Source organism: Coregonus lavaretus (assembly GCF_964263955.1).
Source record: "Coregonus lavaretus genome assembly, chromosome: 38".
NCBI lineage: Eukaryota > Metazoa > Chordata > Actinopteri > Salmoniformes > Salmonidae > Coregonus > Coregonus lavaretus.
In genome coordinates, this window is record NC_140025.1 from 16,523,922 (window position 1) to 16,549,970 (window position 26,049).

The 26,049-nt window shown below is 44.4% G+C and overlaps 2 protein-coding genes across 2 annotated transcripts; both read right to left on the bottom strand.

Moving 5' to 3' along the window:
- Positions 1-5,465: 5,465 nt before the first annotated feature.
- On the bottom strand, positions 5,466-16,313 carry LOC311112244 (cysteine and tyrosine-rich protein 1-like). Its single transcript, XM_084155290.1, has 4 exons — positions 15,939-16,313; positions 12,999-13,098; positions 11,630-11,790; positions 5,466-6,606 (listed from the first exon to the last, which is right to left on the bottom strand). Exons 1-4 carry the CDS (start codon positions 16,018-16,020, stop codon positions 6,473-6,475), a joined length of 477 nt encoding a protein of 158 aa, XP_084011416.1. The 5' UTR covers positions 16,021-16,313; the 3' UTR covers positions 5,466-6,472.
- Positions 16,314-18,604: 2,291 nt separating this feature from the next.
- On the bottom strand, positions 18,605-25,687 carry LOC311112327 (A disintegrin and metalloproteinase with thrombospondin motifs 1-like). Its single transcript, XM_084155388.1, has 8 exons — positions 25,008-25,687; positions 23,422-23,765; positions 23,038-23,170; positions 22,421-22,878; positions 21,920-22,106; positions 21,441-21,619; positions 20,986-21,161; positions 18,605-20,740 (listed from the first exon to the last, which is right to left on the bottom strand). The coding sequence occupies exons 1-8, from the start codon at positions 25,630-25,632 to the stop codon at positions 20,002-20,004; spliced, it is 2,841 nt and encodes a 946-aa protein (XP_084011514.1). The 5' UTR covers positions 25,633-25,687; the 3' UTR covers positions 18,605-20,001.
- Positions 25,688-26,049: the final 362 nt, after the last annotated feature.

Below are 26,049 nucleotides of genomic sequence, written 5' to 3' on the forward strand. Positions count from 1 at the left end.
TGAGTGAAAACCTCCTTCCATCAGCAAGGGCATTGAAGATGAAACGTGGCTGGGTCTTTCAGCATGACAATGATCCCAAACACACCGCCCGGGCAACGAAGGAGTGGCTTCGTAAGAAGCATTTCAAGGTCCTGGAGTGGCCTAGCCAGTCTCCAGATCCCAACCCCATAGAAAAACTTTGGAGGGAGTTGAAAGTACGTGTTGCCCAGCGACAGCCCCAAAACATCACTGCTCTAGAGGAGATCTGCATGGAGGAATGGGCCAAAATACCAGCAACAGTGTTTGAAAACCTTGTGAAGACTTACAGAAAACGTTTGACCTGTGTCATTGCCAACAAAGGGTATATAACAAAGTATTGAGAAACTTTTGTTATTGACCAAATACTTATTTTCCACCATAATTTGCAAATAAATTCATAAAAAATCCTACAATGTGATTTTCTGGAGAAAGAAAATCTCATTTTGTCTGTTATAGTTGACGTGTACCTATGATGAAAATTACAGGCCTCTCTCATCTTTTTAAGTGGGAGAACTTGCACAACTGGTGGCTGACTAAATACTTTTCCCCCCCCATTGTATATATATAGTGGGGAGAACAAGTATTTGATACACTGCCGATTTTGCAGGTTTTCCTACTTACAAAGCATGTAGAGGTCTGTAATTTTTATCATAGGTACACTTCAACTGTGAGAGACGGAATCTAAAACAGAAATCCAGAAAATCACATTGTATGATTTTTAAGTAATTAATTTGCATTTTATTGCATGACATAAGTATTTGATCACCTACCAACCAGTAAGAATTCCGGCTCTCACAGACCTGTTAGTTTTTCTTTAAGAAGCCCTCCTGTTCTCCACTCATTACCTGTATTACCTGCACCTGTTTGAACTCGTTACCTGTATAAAAGACACCTGTCCACACACTCAATCAAACAGACTCCAACCTCTCCGCAATGGCCAAGACCAGAGAGCTGTGTAAGGACATCAGGGATAAAATTGTAGACCTGCAAAAGGCTGGGATGGGCTACAGGACAATAGGCAAGCAGCTTGGTGAGAAGGCAACAACTGTTGGCGCAATTATTAGAAAATTGAAGAAGCTCAAGATGACGGTCAATCACCCTTGGTCTGGGGCTCCATGCAAGATCTCACCTCGTGGGGCATCAATGATCATGAGGAAGGTGAGGGATCAGCCCAGAACTACACGGCAGGTCCTGGTCAATGACGTGAAGAGAGCTGGGACCACAGTCTCAAAGAAAACCATTAGTAACACACTACGCCGCCATGGATTAAAATCCTGCAGTGCACGCAAGGTCCCCCTGCTCAAGCCAGCGCATGTCCAGGCCCGTCTGAAGTTTGCCAATGACCATCTGGAGGATCCAGAGGAGGAATGGGAGAAGGTCATGTGGTCTGATGAGACAAAAATATAGCTTTTTGGTCTAAACTCCTTCGCCGTGTTTGGAGGAAGAAGGATGAGTACAACCCCAAGAACACCATCCCAACCGTGAAGCATGGAGGTGGAAACATCATTCTTTGGAGATGCTTTTCTGCAAAGGGGACAGGATGACTGCATCATATTGAGGGGAGGATGGATGGGGCCATGTATCGCGAGATCTTGGCCAACAACCTCCTTCCCTCAGTAAGAGCATTGAAGATGGGTCGTGGCTGGGTCTTCCAGCATGACAACGACCTGAAAAACACAGCCAGGGCAACTAAGGAGTGGCTCCGTAAGAAGCATCTCAAGGTCCTGGAGTGGCCTAGCCAGTCTCCAGACCTGAACCCAATAGAAAATATTTGGAGGGAGCTGAAAGTCGGTATTGCCCAGCGACAGCCCCGAAACCTGAAGGATCTGGAGAAGGTCTGTATGGAGGAGGGGGCCAAAATCCCTGCTGCAGTGTGTGCAAACCTGGTCAAGACCTACAGGAAACGTATGACCTCTGTAATTGCAAACAAAGGTTTCTGTACCAAATGTTAAGTTCTGCTTTTCTGATGTATCAAATACTTATGTCATGCAATAAAATGCAAATTAATTACTTAAAAATCATACAATGTGATTTTCTGGATTTTTGTTTTAATAATAATATGCCATTTAGCAGACGCTTTTATCCAAAGCGACTTACAGTCATGCATGCATACATTTTTGTGTATGGGTGGTCCCTGGGATTGAACCCACTACCTTGGCGTTACAAGCGCCGTGCTCTACCAGCTGAGCTACAGAGGACCACAGTTGAAGTGTACCTATGATAAAAATTACAGACCTCTACATGCTTTGTAAGTAGGAAAACCTGCAAAATCGACAGTGTATCAAATACTTGTTCTCCCCACTGTGTATAAAAATGTCATCAATCTACACACAACATGACAAGCAAAACAAGGTTTTTAGACATTTTTGCAAATGTAAATAAATAATAATATGGAAATATCACATTTACATAAGTATTCAGACCCTTTACTCAGGACTTTGTTGAATCACCTTTGGCAGCGATTCAGCCTCGAGTCTTCATGGGTATGAAGACTTTACCCCGGAGCTGAATAATATGGCAGAGGTAGTACATTTTTGCCTTGGCTACAAGCTTGGCACACCTGTATTCTGGGAATTTCTCCCATTCTTCTCTACAGATCCTCTCAAGCTCTGTCAGGTTGGATGGGGAGTTTTGCTGCACAGCTATTTTCAAGTCTTTCCAGAGATATTAGATCGGGTTCAAGTCCGGGCTCTGGCTGGGCCACTCAAGGACATTCAGAGACTTGTCCTAAAGCCATTCCTGCGTTGTCTTGGCTGTGCTTTCTTAAGGTTGTTGTCTTGTTGGAAGATGAACCTTCGCCCCAGTCTGAGGTCCTGAGCGCTCTGGAGCAGATTTTCATCAAGGATCTCTCTGTACTTTGCTCTGTTTATCTTTCCCTCAAGCCTGACTAGTCTCCCAGTCCCTGCCGCTGAAAAACATCCCCACAGCATGTTGCTGCCACCACCATGCTTCACCATAGGGAGGGTGCCAGGTTTCCTCCAGACGTGACACTTGGCATTCAGGCCAAAGAGTTCAATCTTGGTTTCATCAGACCAGAAAATGTTGTTTCTCATGGTCTAAGAGTCTTTAGGTGCCTTTTGGCAAACTCCAAGCGGGCTGTCATGTGCCTTTTACTGAGGAGTGGCTTCAGTCTGGCCACTCTACCATAAAGGCCTGATTGGTGGAGTGCTGCAGAGATGGTTGTCCTTCTGGAAGGTTCTCCCATCTCCATAGTGGAACTGGAGCTCTGTCAGAGTGACCATCGGGTTCTTGGTCACCTCCCTGACCAAGGCCCTTCTCCCCCGATTGCTCAGTTTGGCCGGGCGGCCAGCTCTAGGAAGAGTCTTGTTGGTTCCAAACTTCTTCCATTTAAGTATGATGGAGGCCACTGTGTTCTTGGGGACCTTCAATGCTGCAGAAATGTTTTGGTACCCTTCCCCAGATCTTTGCCTCGACACAATCCTGTCTTGGAGCTCTACGGACAATTCCTTTGACCTCATGGCTTGGTTTTTGCTCTGACATGCACTGTCAACTGTGGGACCTTATATAGACAGGTGTGTGCCTTTCCATATCATGCCCAATCAATTGAATTTACCACAGGTGGACTACAATGAAGTTGTAGAAACATCTCAAGGATGATCAATGGAAAGAGGATGCACCTGGCTCAATTTCGAGTCTCATAGTGAAGGGTCTGAATACTTACGTAAATAAGGTTTTTCTGTTTTTTATTTTTAATAAATGTGCAAAAATGTCTAAAAACCTGTTTTCGCTTTGTCTTTATGGTGTAGTGTGTGTAGATTGATGAGGGAAAAAATGCATTAAATCCCTTTTAGAATAAGGCTGTAACTTAGTGGTTTGAATACTTTCTGAATGCACTGTATATCGATGTGTGCCTCATCTCAGAATCTCCAGTGTGGTCTCAATCAAATGATCCATAGCCCATTGGCTATAGGCTACGAAGTGCACGCTTGGAGAAACACAGAGCAAAGTTATATTTCTAAGATAGCTACCGGCATGGTGTAAATAAAACTAGGCTGCATTACAGACAGCAATTTATATTCTAATCCTAAACCCCAGCCTGCTCTGCTCCTGCTGATCAAAAAAGTGTTTGTGTGCTGCTTCACAGTTAAAGAGTAAAAGGTTTCTTCCGAAAATAGTTTTTGATTAGACCTAGTCCAAAAAAGCTTATAGCCTATGTTCTGTTCAGTTTGAGGAGAGCGCGAAGATGAGAAGGAGGACCGGAGGTCAACTTTGATAGCTTGCTACTACTATAATTGAATGTATTAAAAAATATATGTTTCTTGCCCATGATGTATTTATTACAGTTATTGACCCCACAATAAGCCAGATTCTTACATTGTGGTTCTGAAACTTGAAGCAGTAGACCCACCACAATCATTCGGAAATGGACAGCTTGTGGTGCAAATTCGAGTAGGCATAATTCATTTCAATCATTTTAATTAGACTTTACTAACAACAAGAAGGCTTTGTATTTCTTCCTATTTACGAAATAAGAGGTAGACCTGCCTGTTTGACAGACAAAATTAGGCTATAGATTTGTCGGTCAATTCCTCCACCTACAATGCACTCTTTAAATAGCCTACCTCCAAACAAGCTGTAAAATACCCGGGAAAGACTCCGATGCATATGGGGATTTCATTGTTTCGTTTCTTTGACATTCAGAGGCTGACTTTGCTCGGGAAGTAATTTAATTCTGTCACTATCAATTGATTAATGTGATAAAATGTCATTTAGTATTGTAGTGTATTGAAATGTGCTCAAACAAAGCTTATTTTCAATTTCATAGCCAAGGGAATTTACAAATCACTGGAATAGACCAAATCAATGTTGTTGGTGAAACACATGTCAAAAACCACCAATGGTGGCCTAGACACTGGCCTAGACACTGATCTAGGATCAGTTATTTCCCCCGACTAATGGCTAAGGTTAGGATTTGGAAAGGGGAAGCTGATCCTAGATCTGTACCTAGGGGAAACTTCACCCCGGAGCTGAATAATATGGCAGAGGTAGAACATTTTTCCCTTGGCTAGCAAATCCAGGGTGTTGGAATGTTTTGGGGGATGAAAGTTCAATATGAGCTGTTTTGAAGCAGTGGGAAAATTGCCTTGCACGACCCTTTATTGAATAAAATGGTTGATTTGCCTAGCAATTTCACTGCAGTGAAGTGCTGGCTGTCTTCCTCCTTTTGTGAGCAGAATGACCACCTCAAATGCAGAGGCTTACTTTTACTTGAATATGGAGCACAAATGATGTCTGAGCAGGACTTGTTGTTGTGCTGTCTCCCTTTCACACCCTCTCTGGTATACACTCGCTGGATTCACACGCTTACTGATTCACACACACACACAGCCATGTAACCTTGTGCAAAAGCTGTACTTCCTTATTGACTGGTGTACTGAATTTAGCCTTCTTCTTGGGTATTTATTGAGGCAATAAGTAGACAATATGATTTGGAAACTTTTATTGAACTATCATCCTGCACATGTTCATAGCGACGACATATAAACAACATTGAAAGATTGTTGCGAAACATCACCATTATAAATCATAGGATTCATTCCATCATTAACTCATCATTCCCCAGTCCTCCGAGAGCAGGTCCAGACCCGTCTTCACTGTTCACATACAGGCAGACTTGCTCAGAGTAGGGTGAAGTTGCCCCATGACACTGATCTTGGGTCAGTTTTGCATTTGCTCCACTAATAGTTAAGGTTAGGATTGGGGAAGGGGAAGCTGATACTAGATCTGTACCTAGGGGAAACGTCACCCCGGACCTGTATGTTTACCATCCTCTTTCTTCCTATGGTACAACTCATAGTTTTACAAAGTTTTCCTAGCCTGGTCCCAGATTTGTTTGTGCCGTCTCGCCATGTCCTAAGGTCATTGCCACATGAAAGAATTGGCAAGACAGCACAAACATATCTGGGACTAAGCTACAGTTTTCCCTCCTTTGCCTTGTAGAAATAAGGTAGGGAAGAGCACTAGCCTGTAGGAAAGCCAGCTAACAGGCATCTCTACCAGAGAGATGGTACAACAAAGATCCACATCTTCAAATAAAGTTAGGTACTTTGTCCCCTCACTCATATTCATTGCCATAAAATATGAGTCAAATACAACTAAAGTGGTTTTCACCCCCGAAACGCTGATCAGTTGGATTGACCCACACCCCCACATGAAATGGTCAAAAGTTGATCAGTCCACACAGTCATTTTAAGTGAGTCAGAGGTTTTCACCCCCCCGAAACGCCAATCAGTTGAATTGACCCAATCACTTCCATAAGAAAAGGTCAAAGTGGTCCAGTCCACATGCAGTCATTTTAAGTGATCCAGAGGTTCGAAAAGGCAATACGTACAGTCTCATATTTCCCTGCTAGTACACTGCATAAGCATAATCCATGATGTGCTCCTTCAAAAAGGCAAGTAGCCTGGTCAAGATTCTCCATTTTGTCTGCAAGTCATTTGCGATTGCAGCCCGGATACGGAGGGGGAGGGGAGTAGCTGTCTGTCCTGGGTGGGGTGGGGGTGTAGGGAGGGGGGCGCACGGCCGAAGGGTACATCTCATAGTCATAGGTGTAGGGAGGTGGGGGTCCTGGAGAGAGAGAGAGAGACAGACACAGAGAGAAAATGGTTAGTTTGTTATTATTAGTTGCTGGATAAATAAAGATTATGCCAATACACACATACAACATAAAAGTACAACAGACCCTGCCATGTCATTGTATCTGTTTTGATGGGGCTGTAGAAACCAGTGGAAGCTGCTGAGGGGAGGACGGCTCATAGTAATGGCTGGAATGGAGTCAATCAGAGGAGGCTGGTGGGAGGCGCTATAGGAGGACAGGCTCATTGTAATGGCTGGAATGGAATTTTTGGAACGGTATTAAACACATAAAATAAAAATAAAAAATAACATATGGAAACCACGTTTGACTCCGTTCCATTTATTCCATTCAAGCTATTACAGTGAGTCCATCCTCCTATAGCTCCTCCCACCAGCCTCCACTGGAGTCAATGGAATGGTATCAACCAATGGAAACCACATGTTCGATACCATTCTATTGACTCCATTCCAGCCATTATTATGAGCCATTCTCCCCTCAGTAGCCTCCACTGGTAGAAACATTCTAGACTTCAGTATGTATTGGTCATTGGTGGAGGAGCAATGTCCTCTAGTGGTGGAATCACTGCACTGCAGGGAAACGGGTAAATAGAAGGCCAGGTCATTTTCTGTTCAGCCAGTTAGTGGAGGAGCAGTGGTTAAGGCCTGTATTCATAAAGCGTCTCAGAGTAGGAGTGCTGATCTAGGATCAGTTTGCCCTTTTAGACCATAATGAATAAGATTAGGACATACGCACCAAGCAGTGTCTGAGGAAGGCCTGAAAAATTACCAAAGACTCCAGCCACCCCTGTTTTCTCTGCTTCCGTCCGGCAGGCGGTACCAGAGTATCAGGTCTCGGACCAACAGGCTCCGAGACAGCTTATACCCCCAAGCAATGAGACTTCTACAGAGATAGATAATAGCTGCCCACCCTCACCAAGGACTATATGTGCTGACTATATGCACACTTACAGGTCTCTCCCACACACTCACACACTCTTGCACACACACACACTAACAACCACATACACACTCACCATCATGCACACACCCACCCACCACTTGTGCTGTTGCTATATTGTTGATTATTATTATTATTATTTATCCTGCTACCAGTCACTTTCTCGTAATCCCTGCCTACATCTACAGTGAGGGAAAAAAGTATTTGATCCCCTGCTGATTTTGTATGTTTGCCCACTGACAAAGACCTGATCAGTCTATAATTTTAATGGTAGTTTTATTTGAACAGTGAGAGACAGAATAACAACAACAAAATCTAGAAAAACGCATGTCAAAAATGTTATAAATTGATTAGCATTTTAATGAGGGAAATAAGTATTTGACCCCTCTGCAAAACATGACTTAGTACTTGGTGGCAAAACCCTTGTTGGCAATCACAGAGGTCAGACGTTTCTTGTAGTTGGCCACCAGGTTTGCACACATCTCAGGAGGGATTTTGTCCCACTCCTCTTTGCAGATCTTCTCCAAGTCATTAAGGTTTCGAGGCTGACGTTTGGCAGCTCGAACCTTCAGCTCCCTCCACAGATTTTCTATGGGATTAAGGTCTGGAGACTGGCTAGGCCACTCCAGGACCTTAATGTGTTTCTTCTTGAGCCACTCCTTTGTTGCCTTGGCCATGTGTTTTGGGTCATTGTCATGCTGGAATACCCATCCACGACCCATTTTCAATGCCCTGGCTGAGGGAAGGAGGTTCTCACCCAAGATTTGACGGTACATGGCCCCGTCCATCGTCCCTTTGATGCGGTGAAGTTGTCCTGTCCCCTTAGCAGAAAAACACCCCCAAAGCATAATGTTTCCACCTCCATGTTTGACGGTGGGGATGGTGTTCTTGGGGTCATAGGCAGCATTCCTCCTCCTCCAAACACGGCGAGTTGAGTTGATGCCAAAGAGCTCCATTTTGGTCTCATCTGACCACAACACTTTCACCCAGTTCTCCTCTGAATCATTCAGATGTTCATTGGCAAACTTCAGATGGGCATGTATATGTGCTTTCTTGAGCACATATGCATGTGCTGCAGGATTTCAGTCCTTCACGGCGTAGTGTGTTACCAATTGTTTTCTTGGTGACTATGGTCCCAGCTGCCTTGAGATCATTGACAAGATCCTCCCGTGTAGTTCTGGGCTGATTCCTCACCGTTCTCATGATCATTGCAACTCCACGAGGTGAGATCTTGCATGGAGCCCCAGGCCTAGGGAGATTGACAGTTATTTTGTGTTTCTTCCATTTGCGAAGAATCGCACCAACTGTTGTCACCTTCTCACCAAGCTGCTTGGCGATGGTCTTGTAGCCCATTCCATCCTTGTGTAGGTCTACAATCTTGTCCCTGACATCCTTGGAGAGCTCTTTGGTCTTGGCCATGGTGGAGAGTTTGGAATCTGATTGATTGATTGCTTCTGTGGACAGGTGTCTTTTATACAGGTAACAAACTGAGATTAGGAGCACTCCCTTTAAGAGTGTGCTCCTAATCTCAGCTCGTTACCTGTATAAAAGACACCTGGGAGCCAGAAATCTTTCTGATTGAAAGGGGGTCAAATACTTATTTCCCTCATTAAAATGCAAATCAATTTATAACATTTTTGACATGCGTTTTTCTGGATTATTTTGTTGTTATTCTGTCTCTCACTGTTCAAATAAACCTACCATTAAAATTATAGACTGATCATTTCTTTGTCAGTGGTCAAACGTACAAAATCAGCAGGGGATCAAATACTTTTTCCCCTCACTGTACATATCTACCTCAACTGATCCATTATCCCTGCACATTGTACATTTGGTACTGGCACTGACCATGTATATAGCTTACATTCTCCAGTTTTTTTATTCCTTTCTTATTTCTCCAGTTTTTTTTTATTTTGATATTGAATACTGCACTGGGCTGGCAAGGTAGTAACCCTTTCCACTCACAGCCCCTGTTATCCTGTATACGGGTTGAAAATGGCAGATTTTGTCATTGATTAGCGCCTAAATTGGAACGTAGTGGCTGTACAGTAACCTGCTATACATGACATCAGAACTCAGGTTCTCCGCTTCACATCGCTGTATGAGTTTTGACTGAGCCGTTAAAAACTTGAGCACCGCGCGCGGCAAGAAGATGCCCCCCATCCCTCCCGCTAATTGGGCTACTTTTGCACATTTGTTGTTGTCTGAGTGAGGGAAATGCTGTAAATAGAGAGGAGTCGATGTGTTCTGAAAGATGAGACATTGAGGATTATAATAAATACTGCTTTGATGTCATACAAGCAAACCACACACGTGAGTCCTAATGTGCACTTCACATTTCCATATTTGAAAACTCATGTCATTTACAGTATCAACGTTTGTGATCGCTATGTTTGATCCACAGTTACAAGGATGACATGCGGTATACCCTGGGTTGTCCTGAACAGATTGAGCCTATGTTTGTCATATTGTGAAAAACATTAGCCGCGAGAACATGCACTTTATTAATTTAATTTTAAAACATACAATCTTCCTGCAGTGAAGCCTCTCAACATTTACATTACATTCAGTCATCTAGCAGACACTCCCATCCAGAGCGACCCACAGGAGCAATCAGGGTCAAGCGCCCCGCCCAAGGGCACAAGGACAGATCCCCCACCCAGTCGAATCGGGGACCCGAATTGGACCCCTCCAAGCCACCATCCCCCTCCAACCCAACCAAAGCCACCACCGACCCAATGCGCCAACAACCAACAAAAAGAACAAAAGACAAAAAAGACAAAACAAAGGAAAACAAGAACAGAAAACAACAATGCAAAAATAAAAGACATCAAAGACAACAAAAATCTAAACAGTAAGGCCGACTGTATGCGATTGTGTGCATGTGTGGCACTATTTACATGTGTGTATATATGTGTGTGTCCGTGTGTGTGCACGTGTGTGCATTTGAATGCGAGTGTGTGTATGCATGTGCACGTGCGTACAAGCGCTTGCGTGGCATCAGCCTTAGGCAAACAGGCATTGGATGTAACAATGTTCCTTTTTAGTGTCAGTTAAACATGCACTTGAATGCACTTGTCACGATCGTTGTTAGAAGAAGCGGACCAAGGCGCAGCGTGATATGCGTACATTATTTTATTTGCAGTACACACACGAACAAAACAACAAACCAAACGATACGTGAAGTCCTGGGTTGAACACAAACCTTCCGGAACAAGATCCCACAAAATGAATCAACGTTGTTTCCACGTCATTTAAATGAAAGTAAAGTAAATGTAAGATGCACATAAAATCAACAGTGTAATGTTTGGAATCAGTCTTGTATAAGGTGAACTGTTTTGTCCTCACCTTTGGTCTGATATTTTCCCCATAATCTCCAAAGTGTTCTCTTTCAATTGCTACCATGCTCATGCATATGCTTTTTATAGTTTTATATTTGTCCTTATCCATATCGGCTAATTTCAACGAGTGTAATGGGTTAAAGGCCAAATGCAGTCAAAACATGTGATTTTCTTGTGTTTTATATATATTTCCACACTATGAGGTTGGAATAATACTGTGAAATTGTGAAAATTATGATAATGCCCTTTTAGTGTAAAGTATCTGGGATCTTTTATTTCAGCTCATGAAACATAGGACCAACACTTTACATGTAGTGTTCATATTTTTGTTCAGTGTAGTTAATAGACCAATAAGAAAGAGAGTTCCAAACCTCTCTGCCAATAACAGATCGTTTTCAGTTTTCCCCTCCCCACTCAGACCACTCCCAGACAGTCCTAGCAAAATTCTTGCTAAGAAGCTAATTTTGTTAATTTTTCGCCATTTCAATGGAAAACAATCACAGTAAGGTACTTAATTGTTACCCGGAAATTATTTGATATTGAGATAAAAATGGCTGCATTGGACTTTTAAGCATTTCACTGTACTTGTGCATGTGACAAATAAAACTTGAAACTATATGGACTCTGAGAGCTGACCTAGGATCAGTTTAGCCTTTTAGATCATAATCAAAAATATTATATGGACAGGGGGGACCTGATCCTAGATCAGTCTTACCTGGGTAGCCCTGGGACACAGTGTTGATGTAGGAGGTGTTGAACACGTCCACCCGGGCCCCTCGCCCGTTCTTCACACACATGCACACACACAGGAAGAAGGCCGCCAGCGCTCCCATCAGAAACACCACACCAAACACGATGCCTGAGATCGCCGTGCCCCTAGAAAACGCACACACACACACACATGCATGCACACACAAACACACGTTTGTCACTATGACTACATGCTCCCCTTTTCATTCTAGTTAGTGGCTACCAGGAAGTCATCTCATCCAATTCATCTTCTCACAAGTCAATTCTGCATGGAATTTCAATTCACCTCCCTACCTCTTTAAAGAGTATCTTAAATAAATCCCACGGCCACCCCTCCTCCCAAAAAGGCTACTTTGTTGAAAACTACTTTCTAAGATTGTGATATGTTGTTGTCTCACCTAGCTATCTTAAGATTAATGTATTAATGTAAGTCGCTCTGGATAACAGTGTCTGCTTAATTACTAAAAAATTGACCCCAAGCTTGGGTCATATTCACTAAACACCAAATGAAAGAAAACAGACTGAAACATGTGCAATAAGAAACATTTCAGTTTTCGTTGCGAAATGTTTTGCTACAGTGTGCTCTCTGTAGAGAAGCAGTGCATTTTGGGATAGGGCCATCCAGGACTGAGAAAAAAGTCTGGGAGCAGCTGCCTATAACACACACCGGACCAAACATGCCTGTGGCGCAACCATGGAGATCTGCTCAAACATCTGATTACATGACTCAGACCTGTGTGTGTGTGTGTGAGTATGTGTGTACATGTATGTGTCCTTTTGTTTGTGTGTGTGGTCAAAATCCATTTAAAAGGCTGTGGAGAAGCTGTAGAATGAGGAACCATTATTCCTCTCCATTACCTTATGACAACCATGGCCTTGAAAGAGCTACATTATATGGCTAGATAAAATGAGTCCACATTCAATGGGCCCAGTCAATAGCACTTTTTTGTGAAACCCCCACTTATGGTGTAAAAACTGTGAATTTGGGAATTTTAACTGTGACATTAATTAATGTTCCAGGTTTACACAATACTTTAATATCATTATTCTCTTCATTGGTGCACTGTAGCAGGTAGCATGTGTTATACTCCATAGGTAGTCTGGTGAGGAGGAGGATAGATAAAGTGAGAGGCCAGCTGTCTTGAGCCAAATGACGAAGGTCAAAGGTCAAATCTCTCAGAGGGGTCATTCACTGCATGTGGAAAGGACAGGTGGTGGAGTGGTAGAGAAGTGTTTGTGTGTGTTTATAGACTGAGGGTGACTGAACATGTGTGTATGTATAGAAGGTGACATTGTGTGTGTGTGTGTGAGCATGTGTGTGTGTGTGTACTTACGAGAGGACATCTCCCATATAGGCGTAGTAGGAGCAGCAGAAAGGGGGAGAGCCTTCACAGCAGTACTCCACACAGCCATCACACTGGGCCTCACTGTGACCTGCAGGAGATATGCAATACATTATATAGAGACGCATACACACACCTACCTCTACTACGGACACATGCACACACTCACACGCACCCTGCTTCTAATTTGCTGAGAGAAAGGTAGAGTGTGCTCTTTGGAATCAAGATTTCCAAAACCCTTCGAAGGCCAAAATCAAAATGCTATTTTCATATTACAAAAGGTTAAAAACATAATGGAGAGCAGCTCTGGTAGATACACTTAAACTTAGTATTTTGCTTAATTGAACCTTTTCTAAATATGTAAATGTCACTAAGATCAAGGCTTTTTCAAGAGTATCTTAAGAGTTTTCGCCACAGTAAAAGAACCATATTGCACTTAAACTCACAAAACAATAATTAAGACATTTGATAAGTGGAAATATATAGTCCTTATAGAGGGTTTATGAAGGCTTTATTAAGCCTTAAAAGGTATTCATCCTGTAGAGTGGGACCTAAACCTAAACCGATAAGCACACAACACGACACATCAGAAAGGGTAATAACAAGAAGATGAGTTGTGTGACAACAGGGCTATGTGAATGGAGATCATACAAGACATTTCAGAAAATATTTTCTTTATGTGAAAGTGTATACTTTTAGTCAACTACACTATTCACTAACTTCACCTCTGTGTTCTTTCTCTCTATACTAGTCTGAACCTGCAGATACCTCTCTCTCACCAAAGCTTTCCCCTTTGTATACCCTGGTTTTCAGTGCTTTAGTTTGCCTTGGTTGGATGGGGAGTGTGTGTGTGTGTAAATCTTATGTGTGTGTGTGTGTTTATATATATGTGTGTGTGTGTGTGAGTGTAAAAAAAAGAAGACTCTTCTCTTTTCTCACTAGCACTGACTTTGCTGATAAATACTTTGTTGAGGGAAACTGTATTTGATACGATTGTGATGTGTTGTTGTCTCTCCTAGCTACAGTATCTTAAGATGAATGCACTCATTGTAAGTCGCTCTGGATAAGAGCATCTGCTAAATGACCAAAATGTAATCAAAAAATGTGTAAACCTGTGTGTGTGTGTGTATATGTGTGTGTAAACCTTCTGTGTACATACAGTACCAGTCAAAAGTTTGGACACACCTACTCATTCAAGGGTTAATTTTTACTATTTTTTACATTGTAGAATAATAGTGAAGACATCAAAACTATGAAATAACACATATGGAATCATGTAGTGCCCAAGAAGTGTTAAACAAATCAAAATATATTTTATATTTGAGATTCTTCAAATAGCCACCCTTTGCCTTGAGGTAGCTTAGTGGTTAAGAGCATTGTGCCAGTAACTGAAAGGTCGTTGGTTCTAATCCCCGAGCCGACTAGGTGAAAAATCTGTCGATGTGCCCTTGAGCAAGGCACTTAACCCTAATTGCTCCTGTAAGTCGCTAAATGACTAAAATGTAAATGTAATGACAGCTTTGCACACTCTTGGCATTCTCTCAACCATTTGAAGAATCTCAAATCTAAAATGTATTTTGATTTGTTTAACACTTTTTTGGTTACTACTTGATTCCATATGTGTTATTTCATATTTTTGATGTCTTCACTATTATTCTACAATGTAAAATGTTTTACAAAGAAAGAAAAAACCTTGAATGAGTAGGTGTGTCCAAACGTTTGACTGGTAGTGTATGTGAGCACGACAAAGATGAAGCACTGAAGGTTACAGCCACTCTGAAGCTTTAGAGAGTTGGTGGTGAGAGTCCTTCAGTAGAGACACATGGATGCGTGACAACTTGAAATGAAGGGGATGGCTCAGGGAGAGGGGTCTCAAAATGAGAAAGCACTTGAAATAAAGGATATTTGGAAACACTTCTTGTGGTTTTGTATTTGATTATTATTTATAGAGTATTTGAACGCACACGGTCTGTCTAAAGTTTGTGTGTCCTATATCTCAGTGTTTGCCCTCTTCAACCCCCACATAATTTAACCCAAACACAGGCCTGCTTTTTCTCAACCTTCAAGCATACTGCCACAAATTACTGGTGTGTGTGTGTGTGTGTGTGTTTGTGTGTGTGTTCAAGGATTTTCAGCTTCATTCCAGCTTTATTTTCACTTTGTTCAAAAGCTGGTGTATTTTCAACCCATCCCTCACAAACTGATGGCAGATTGTGTTTTCCAACCCCAAAAAGGTGTGTGTGGGCCTACAATAGCAGCCTTGAAACAGAGTACACCAAATGGCACTCTCTTCCCTATATACAGTAGTGCACTACTTTTGACCACAAGGCTCTGGTCAAAAGTAGTGCACTGTGTAGGGAATAGGGCGCCATTTGGGCTGCTAACATATTTCCCCCTGTGAAGTGTGGAGTGTAACTACTTTGATGTGCATGTCATCCAACGATGGGAGTCTATATGGGTGGTCCCTTGAGGTCTAGCTCCTTCCTGTCGCTCAATACGCTGGAGACAATGTGCTGAGCAAGGCTTGTACCGTAACCCCCCCCCCCCCCCCCCCCCCCCCCCCCCCCCCGCACACACAAGTTCGCACACACTTTTTACTTCTACTAGGACCGCTATGTAGGCTACGCAACTCTCTCAAATAGGCTTATGAATCAGGAAATGTTTGATTAAATGTAGATCGCTTCAGAGTAAATTAACCGTAGTATGTCTAAATTAATGATCGGCCACTTTAAAGCACGGATTTTTTTAACGTTGTGAAACCATCCATGCATTGGGTTGATGAGTTCACATTCACAATTAGCCTAATAAAAAAGGAACCCATTGTTAAATGCACACTTCTGCTGATAACTTTGAAATAATTTATGAGAAAATAAAACATTTGCGCACGTTGAAGACGATAAAGCATCCTAGAGAACCAGAACTAGAGCTTACCGGCAAAAAGACAAAGTAGGAGAGAGTCCCGTAGGATTTTCCACCCCGCTGCCTCCGTTCTTTCCATATCGACTGATAGCATAGGCCTACTTGTTCTAAATGTTGCGCACCGTTATCCCCAAACGATAACGTCCGCGTTTTCCATCGATATGCGCCCGCAAAGAAGACTATGGGATATAGTCTCTCACCGAAATATCGCTGATAAGCGTAATTCAATTGAGTTCTCTAAAAAGTTCAATCGAAGAGAGCCATGAACGCAAATTAATGGATCTTTGCTTCAGTCATAAACATGCTTAAAAACTCTCATTCGTTTCTTCTTCCAGGTGTTCGTATCTCTAAAAGTGTTTCCTTCACTCTTTCCTCGTTGTTTTCTTCTCTTCCTTTTTCCGCCTGGAGTGGCTCCTAGCGCTTCCCCTCCCCCGCAGCCGCTATTTTCTAAAATTACTCCGATGACTGGGTGGTAAAAGGGATAGAAGCATCTCAATAACATTCGCATCTCTCCGGCACAAAGAACGCTGACGCCCCCGCTATCACGACCACTTTGAAAATAAAATATATATATAGGTTTATGTCGTGTACACACACACCTCACGATCATTTTGAGAGGAAATGTACTTTTTTAGTCAGAAACCAAACGACATCCCCCCGCCACGCTCAATATGTCCTACAAAACATCCATGAACCTCTAAGGAGCACGAAGTTTATGTTTGATATAACTTATTTATAACTAAACTTCTTCATCTTGTAAAATGTAGGCTACGTGGGTTGCTCAAGTGTGTATGATTGAATGACCCCCTCTCAAACACCATCTTTAATCAACAATTTACCTTGTGTGACAGTCAGACATGGTTATGCCTTCATATAGGGCCACTCATTCTGAATAAAATACGAATTGTTTTTGGGAGAACAGTCCAGTATCTCTTTATTACGAATATCTATTCTAATGCTAATAAAGACAGAATAAGCGTGAATCGCTGGTTTTGCCATGAAGCATGAAAGGAGAGCTTGGCTATATAGATAAATTATATGAACACTAAAATGTAATGCATTAGTTCTCGTTGAAGTTTCCAATAGGTGCAGATCTAGGATCAGCTTCCCCACCCCCAATCATAACCTTAACCGTTAGTGGGGAAAATGCAAAACTGACCCACGACCATGACCTAGGGGCAACTTCACCCCTACACCTCAGAGTTACATAGTGTCATTCTTATGACAGCTTTATTGCAGGAAGTGTAAAATTCAACTCCCACGTTACTATTCTGTTGGATCATATTTAACTTCATAGGGAACCGTGACCTTTTACAGAAATGCCACCCATAAATCTAATTCATAATTGCTCGCAGATGTCAGGGGTTTTAGGCAGTTTATTAATTGGGTGTGGGTTGGTGGGAGTTTTTGGTTTTGTCTTGCACCGGCAGGCAGAGATGGGAAAACTAAACAGAGGTACAACAATAGTGTAATTGTATTCTATAAAGTCCCAGTTCCCAAGGAAAGAAGCGTTTTCCATTGGCAACAACAGCAACACAACTGTGGTAGGCTAACTCGGTGGCAACTCCACAGTGCTTATGGGAAGAGCACAACATTTAATATATCTAGTCCTATACAGACTCTGGTGTAGTAGATTTTAAATGCTCTTTAAATAAATTGTAAGTCTGTCTTTTCAGTGGTTGAAATGGTCTATCACTGTAATGTGGACAAGTTAGCATTTAGCTTGAACGGTTTTGGCTTCTCTTTTCTTTTTCCTTATTTTGCTCTTTTTTTCGTATAGTCTACATCAGCTAAACTTAGTGGGAATACAGATTCAGGAAATTATTTTTCTGTTCTGCAAACCTGTTGTTTACAGAATCTGCTGACACATTGTGTGCGTCTAAAATGGCACCCTATTCCCTTTGTAGTGCACTACTATTGACCAGAGCCATAAGGGCCCTAGTCAGTCCAAAGTAGTGCACTATATAGGGAATAGGGTGCCATTTGAGATGAGCCCATTATGGTGTTACCCAAATTACAGTGTTGTTGGAGTCTTCTTCTCCCATAATTACAGAGTAATGACTTCCTTTGAGTCTAGGCCCATAATCACAAAGTGTCTCAGAGTAGGAGTGCTGATCTAGGATCTGGTCTCTGCTGTCTATATAATCGTATTCATTATGGACTAAAATGGTAAACTATCCTACATCAGGGGCCGTATTCATAAAGCTTCTCAGAATAAGAGTACTGATCTAGGATCAGGTTCCTGCTGTCTATGTTATCTATTAATTCATTCTAGACTAAAAGGCAAAACGGATACTACATGAGAGCCGGTATAGGAGTGCGGAGTAGGATTGCTGATCTAGGATCAGTTTTGCGTTTGAGATCATAATGAATAAGATTACATGGACAGGGGGGACTGATTTGAGATCAGGGGAAATCAGGAGGGGCCACTGAAACACTGCCATCAAGTGGATGATATGTGTATTACACAGTGTCTATAAGGAAGACATGATCAGACATATGAGTATATAAGGGGATTAGGTTTATTACACAACTCCCACAATATATTTGCTGACGAGGGCCATGCTTGTGAGTATGTTTGCACGTGTGTGAGTGTGTGTATGGATGGAATAGATTGAGGTGTGTGTGTATGGATGAGTGTTAGAATTCCAAGACACATCACACTCGTGACAACAGTATATAGGTCAACATGATACTTTATTCATAAACCTAGGACCATATATATAATACTGTATAAATACTCTATATACTCTACATCCTTCTGTTATTTCAATATAATAACAAATAAAAATACAACAATATTAATAAAAAGCAACAAGATTATATTTAACAGGCTGTACAAAAATAAATAATGTTTCGATATTCTGTACAAAACGTCTTCATAAAAAAAAAACCTTCTCGGAAGGCAGGAGAGACTTACTTATGAAGTAGTAGCAGGAGAGAAGCCACACACACACGCGCATGCGTTCGCTCGCTCACACACCTCTTTGGTCTAGGACGGGGCGGAGTGAAATGGCTTTGAAATTGGTTTTGTTCAGTCCGGGATGCATATTGAATAATACGTCTATTGGAATGAGTCTATTGGGAGATTCTACTGGAATGTTAGCAGCACATATCAACTTGTGCAGGAATGACCGAAGTTGATTGAAATTAACTGTATTGAGTTAGTTTGGTTGCATACAAAGTCGTATGGATTAGGAGGGACAATCCGGATTGTCTTTTGTTCCGCACCCTTTGAAACAGGAAGTGCCTCCAACCGATACAGGAAGTGGAATGTGTGGCATTTGTTTCTAATACATATACATACATCCTCACCCCAAGGTAGCCACTTCTGTACAGTGATACATCTGGCATATATAGTCCCCCGAAGATGTCTGTCCAGTCCAGCTAGGACAGACAGCCCACACACTCGCACACACACACACACACACACACACACACACACACACACACACACACACACACACACACACACACACACACACACACACACACACACACACACACACACACACACACACACACAAACAAACACAAGCATGTCATTGGCACCTAAAGCAGCATGCTTTTTTGAAAGAGAAGTGTCCATTTAAACTCTTCCTCCATCTCAGCTCCACTGACATGGGTGGGGGGTGGAGGGAGGAGGGCACAGTGTGCCTGCATTGTGCCCCCATGCCAGCCCAGCAGGCAGCTGCACCAAGTCTGTTTGGTGTTCTAGGGGTGGCAGTGCCACGGAGCAGACCCCAACAACACTAAAGTCTACCCTCAAAGTGGTTGGAGGGAGTTGAGAGAGAGGTTGTTGGCTCTGCAGTGTCAGTCAATCAGTCGGCCACTTTAGACCAATTGGACCCCCCGAAAACACCTACGAAAGCACTCTGCTTGGGACGTAAATATTCTCATTATAGGTCAATGTCTTTTCAGACGCAAAGTTCATGACGATATGGTTGTTTTAGTTTTTTCTTTCTTTCTTTCTTTCTTTCTTTCTTTCTTTCTTTCTTTCTTTCTTTCTTTCTTTCTTTCTTTCTTTCATGAGCTTTTCTTCAGGGACGTAATAATGAGGTGAGTCCCGACAGTCTTAGCAGGCACTCTGGTTGCACAAGTCCAGCAGTGGTCGAGGCCTGTCTTTGGGGTCGCAGCTCTCGTGGGCGAGCATATGCCCGTTGTGTCCCAAGCAGCGTAGCGGGCGTTTGCGGAACCCGCGGCCACAGCTCTTGGAGCACGCCGACCACTCCCCCAGGAACCATGAAGGGCAGGGGTGTGGGGCGCAGGGGCGTGACGCCAACGGGCGCAGCTCCTTCGGGCACTCCCGCGATGGCCGCCCCTGGGGATCCAGACACAGCACCTCCCTCTGTTGATTACCGCCCCCACAGCTCTGCGAGCATGGGCCCCACTCCCGCAGGGTCCATTCAGCGCCCACCAGCTCCTGGATGGCGTTGATGGACTGGCGGCGTGCCACCGTTCCGCCATTAGGTGACGCCAAAGCGGGTCTCGGGGCAAAGTAGCTGTATTTGACACGGGGGCGGGGTGAATCGCCTACAGACAACACCTGGATGGTCAGGGACTCAGGGAGGGGCGAGAAGCTGCGTAGACGCTCTAGGGAGGCGGAGCTACCGCTGTAACGTAGCAACGCCCCCTTGAGGGCGATGTCTGTTTCGAGAGTCATCAGCTTGTAGTCGCCGTTCAGCAGGTAGGTGCCATCCTGGCGCAACACTGCCAGGTAGCTGTTGTCATGGCGACCGCCGCCGGGGGCGCGTTGCTTCACGTCCAAGTGAGTGGCGCCAGCGGGGATGGTCACTATGTTCTGGTAACCAGGCCTGAGGGACAGAAACACACAAGGGTCAAACATAACCACAGGTAAAAATGATGCATAAGTGTAAGAGTAAGAGACTGGGTTAAAAAGAGATGGCAGGACTAAGAGGTTTAGAGTGATAGAGATAGATTCATTAGAGAAAAATACGATTCTACAGACAGTAGTAAAAGTTAGAAAAAGGGTTAAACTAGAAAACGGTGCTTTCTAGTCAAAGATGACTGTTTTGAGGTCATATGTCATTGTTCTCACCTGGCACGCTCAAGGGCACCTGACACTTTCTTGCAGGTGGAGCCGTTGCCTCCGCACACGGCGCACTTGTCGAAGCGACGGCTGGAGCCGATCACTCGGTCACAGCCCGCCTTCACACACTGGCCCTGCACACACACTGAGGTGGAGTCTGGGCTGCAGGGAGTACCGTCAGCCACCTGAGGGTAGCAGAGAAACAGATGTTAGCCTAGTTAGCCTAGACAGTGTTAGCCTAGTTAGCCCTGACAGTGATAGCCTAGTTATCCTAGACAGTGTTAGCATAAATTAGTTAGCATAGACAGCAGTAGCTTAGCCTAGTTAGCCTAGAGACAGTGTTAGCCTAGTTAGCCTAGACAGTATTAGCCTAGTTAGCCAATACAGTGTTAGCTAGCCTAGTTAGCCTAGAGAGTGTTTGCCTTCATTTTTGTAAAAAGTGTCTGTGGTGTGACCTGACTTACCTTGGGTTTCAGAATGAAGAAGTAGCCCGTGCCCTTGGCCCGACACACCAGCTTGCAGCGGTCTTTGGGCGAGACGCCGGCATATTTGGGAACCCACTCCACGCCCTCTCCCGAACCAAACGACATCTGTGACGAAATATCGTTGTGGGCCAGACACTGCTCCTCGCGGAATGACAGACCTGCAGAGAAAGAGGAATGAAGAGAGAGAGAGAGAGGTGTGATATTCAATGTTAGTTTAGCTTGAGCCGTATGTTTACTTTACAGTAGGCTGTGATATTCAAATATGGCTATTCTCGAACGTGTAGAAAGTATAGTATGGGTATAATATGCAGGTCAGTGGCCTATGTGCCTAAATAAGGATGTATAATACCAAAGTATAAATATATGAATATGTGTGTGTAATAAGAGTAATTAGTGTAATAGCTATGTAATAAGCATAAACTAAGTATGTAATAAGTGTGGCTAGTAGAGGCTCTTACCGTTGCTCTCAGGGCAGATCTCTGTGTTACAGGAGCGATATTGGATCCTCTTGCCCTCGCAGTACTTGCCCCCGTTTTTGGGCAGGGGGCTATCACAGTCCCTGAAGGAGTACTGCACCCCTCCGTCGCAGGTACGGGAGCAGTCCCCCCATGGTCCCCATACTCCCCAGGCACCGTTGACTGGAGTCTGCAACAGGAGAGGACACCATTGTCATTCATAGTCACCGACACTAGCCCATATAACACTTCAATAGTCCTATAAGTAGTCCTATAGCTAAAAGGCTAATAGTTACACACACTTTAGCCCCTATAACATTTCAACACTCCTATAGCTAGCCTGATATTTAAAAAAAAGACATAACATTGGACCTAATCCAATGTAGCTAAGCCAATCACTAGCCAATCCCAAAACTGCATTATACCCCAATGGACCAATTCCATCACTCCCATTGACTTTAAGACTTTGTCATAGGGCCGTGTTATAACAGTGTTAACACCCACCTGGTGGCGAGCGGCCTCCGTCTTGCTCAGACACTGTCCCGCCAGGCAGAAGCTGTCATGGCCACACAGCGTCCCATCCGCCCACGGGAAGTTCTTGGTCTGACAGACCAGCAGCCCGTTGGTTGTGGTCACTGTGCACCAGAGCGCCGCACATGTGGTACTCAGGTCGGGACAGTGCTGTGACTCCTCGCCGAATGTCAGGCGACATTGGCGGTCGGCGTCATACACGGTTCCGGGTAGCGTTGCAGGCAACGGCTGGGGCTTATGGGGCTTGTCCAATAGGCATTGGCCGTGTCCGTTGTCCATGAAGGAGGTCACCATGAGGGCGGAGCAAGGCGACCATGGCTGGAGTTGGTCCAGGTTGGACAGGGTGGACGCCATCATGTGCGAGCCCCAATGGTCACCGTTGACGCTGGCACACTGCTTGGAATCGTCGTGGGGCATGTTGAACACATGGCCTAGAGCACGAAAGAGAGGGAGGAATGGAGGGAGGGAGAGAGGGGAGACAAGGGGTTAGTTTGGGACTGAGAGAGGAGATGTGGACTGTGTGTGGCTAGCGACAGAGATGTGAATGTATGGTGCATATGTGTCAGCTTGGCATCAGGGTGGCATCTTACCGAGTTCGTGTGCCACAGTGAAGGCCGCCTGCAGGCCGTCATCCTCAATGATGGAGCAGCTCCTTTCCGGGTCGCACACCGTGCCCACATCCGCCATGCCTAGCGTGTCACAGGAGTGGGCGCCGCACAGGTCCTACAGGGGGTGAGAAGGGACAAAACACATCTGTCAAACTCACTGCTTTCCAACATACACACACAGACACAAAACCCATATCATATAGCAGAACCCTGTTTAAAATCAAAAGTAGTGCACTATATAGTGAATAGGGTGCCATTTGGAACGCAGCCTAAACCCTAGTAGTTGTGAAGGTGTTGCCTGTTACCACAGTAAACACTGGTGTAAAAACATTGTGAAAACAGTGTAAAAATACAAAAGCAACATACCGTTCGGGTGAAGAGCACGGCCGTGTCGTAGTGCTCTGGGTGGCGGTCGCTGGGCGGGTTGTGCTGGCGCTGCCACTGGCAGAAGTTGCGGAGGGTCAGGGCAGCATTAGACGACACCTGGGGGCCGCTCTCCTCCTCATAGACCACCAGGAGCTTGACCACAGCTAGGCTGATGGAGTTGTGGATGGTGGGATGGCGGTAGAGGCGCGATGCCACCGCCATGATGGTCAGCAGGTAGGGCTTGAGGCCGGCACCGTGGAACTCGGCCATGGACTGATCGGCCACGATCATGATCTCCACGAAGCGAGGCGTGGACACGAAGCGCTTGGACCGCTGGTGGTGGGCTGGATGGAAAGAGAGAAGAAGGGAGAGCGGTCAGACAAACTGGCCTAGAATCAGACTTTTAAGACTTTTAAGACAGCTCTCTTGTGAGAGCCTGGTTTCTCTGGTGTAAATTGATGAACTGTTAGTCTGTAAACAGTCTGGAACAATGAGAGACTTGAAGATGAAATGTCAAATTGCTTATGGCGAATATCTGAGTAGTTACAAGTGATAATATTTGAGTTGTAACAAGTGATTCTACAGGCCCATCAGGGATTGTAGGCTACAAATGTGTATTTTCTAGGGCAGAAGAAGAGGGCCTGAGCACTGAGCAGCTCGAGCTCTCCGGATATGCCTGGAGCAGCTCCAGCGGCTCTCACTGGGTGACTCAGCAGCCCTTTACGGGAAAACCACATGCATTTCACATGTGATTATTACATGTGAAGTGTTCCAAAAACACATGTTTTTACATGAGTTCACATGTGAAATTTCACGTGAAATCACGTGATTTTCCACATGTGAAATAATGTTTTTTCTGTAAGGGGAGTCATACTATCGGCGGCCCCTCCTCCTCCTAAGGACTACATTCCCAAATTGACCTTCACTGGGCGGAAATTATGTGTGAGAGGGGAAAAAAATATTTTCTGGGTAAATGTCTGACAGTGCTGACCTGCAACGTGCAGTACCAGGAGGCGGTGAGACTAGTTTCCACGTCTCACCACCACCAGCCCCCGTCCCCGGCCCGGCCCGTACCTCCCTCCCTCGGTCACTCCCCCCTCACTTCCTCTGAGACTTACCCTCCCCCTTTTCCCCTTGCCTGCATATACTGTCAGAGCTGAGACTATTCCCTGTTAACCCTCGCTGTGCACTGGTCAAAGTATCGACTTATCCACCCTTACCTCAACATTTAAATATATAGCCTGCGCTGTGTGTAATTATTTGAGGCTCAGATGTTTGCGTAAAAGTGGTATTTTACGCATGACTCCAAGACAGAAGTTGAGGTAGTTTGGATAGACAAATCCTCCAGCTAAACTCTGCCCGTTCCAGGAATTGAAGCCCCAGGACACGGCTGGTACAGGAATTGGGCCAGAGTCCATTTCGTTTGCCATACATGATGTAGACACACAACACAACTACGTGACTATGTGGAACAGCTTGGCTTATTGTTTTATCTTACTAAAATACCTTGGCCTATGAATATGATTTAAAGACAGCATATTCCTAAATAGACCCAAGTCAAAGGTTTTATAAGTGTTAATGCATACCTGTCTGGTCTGAGTTAGTGGTTCCATGGTTTACTTTTGTCTCCTGATTATCTGGCAACCTGTCCTCGTCCTCGTTGACCCCGCACTTTGAGCTGCTCTCCTCTGCAAAAGATTCCCGACCTCTCCTACGAATGAGGTGGAGGTCCCCATCCATAGGCTGTGCATCACTCGAATTATGTGGATGTATGAAGTACTCTTCACCTTGGAGGTAGAAGCCGCCCCGTAGTCCGTGGCACAGGTTGAGCGCAGCTGCGGAGTCCTCCTCCCCGTTCACCGTGCCCGAGAAGAAGCATCGAGCCTCGGCTGCGCTGCTGTCAGATTCCCGCTGCGCCTTCGACTCGGGGCTCCCCACCACATGGAACACAAACCCAGGTGCCAGGAAGGTCTGGTCCGGCTCTAGCTCCAAGACCAACTGTTTGCCAAATACGTCCAACCGGTAGACCCGCATCTCCGACTCCTTCTCTCGCTCCTCTACCGAAAGGGTCCGGCCCTGCTCAGCTTCCCTCTCCGGCCGAACCGCGTCGAGTCTGACCGGTACCACTGTACTTTCCTCCCATGTGCCGTGCGACGCGCTCACGCACAGAGCGGTAATCAAACTGAACGAGACGCACACGAACGACATCATATTCCCTGTCAAATCCTTAAAACTGAAAGAGAAAATGATATTGAAGTGTCTGGCGGAAGCAAGTAAAATCCGTAAAAGACTCCACTAATAACTAAAAAATATCAGTCCAAGAACTAGAACACCTCCAGAAATGATAGCCGAAAAAATAAGTGTAAAAAACTAAAATGGAAACAAATCCAGTGCAAAACCCATTCAAAATAGTCTACAGCTCAGACTTCATATCGTGTTGCTTCAAGCTCGAGTCTTCTTATTTTCTCTTGCTCGAAAAAAGCTCAACAGTAGATAAATTCCAACTCTTCGGAAAGTTGGTGTTTATTTCAGCCCTCTATTGAATACTCAACAGCTGTTTGAGTTTCTATATGACTTCGGGGCAGGTTTTTTTTTCCTGCTGTGCCGTCTAGTTTCTGCTCTGCTTTT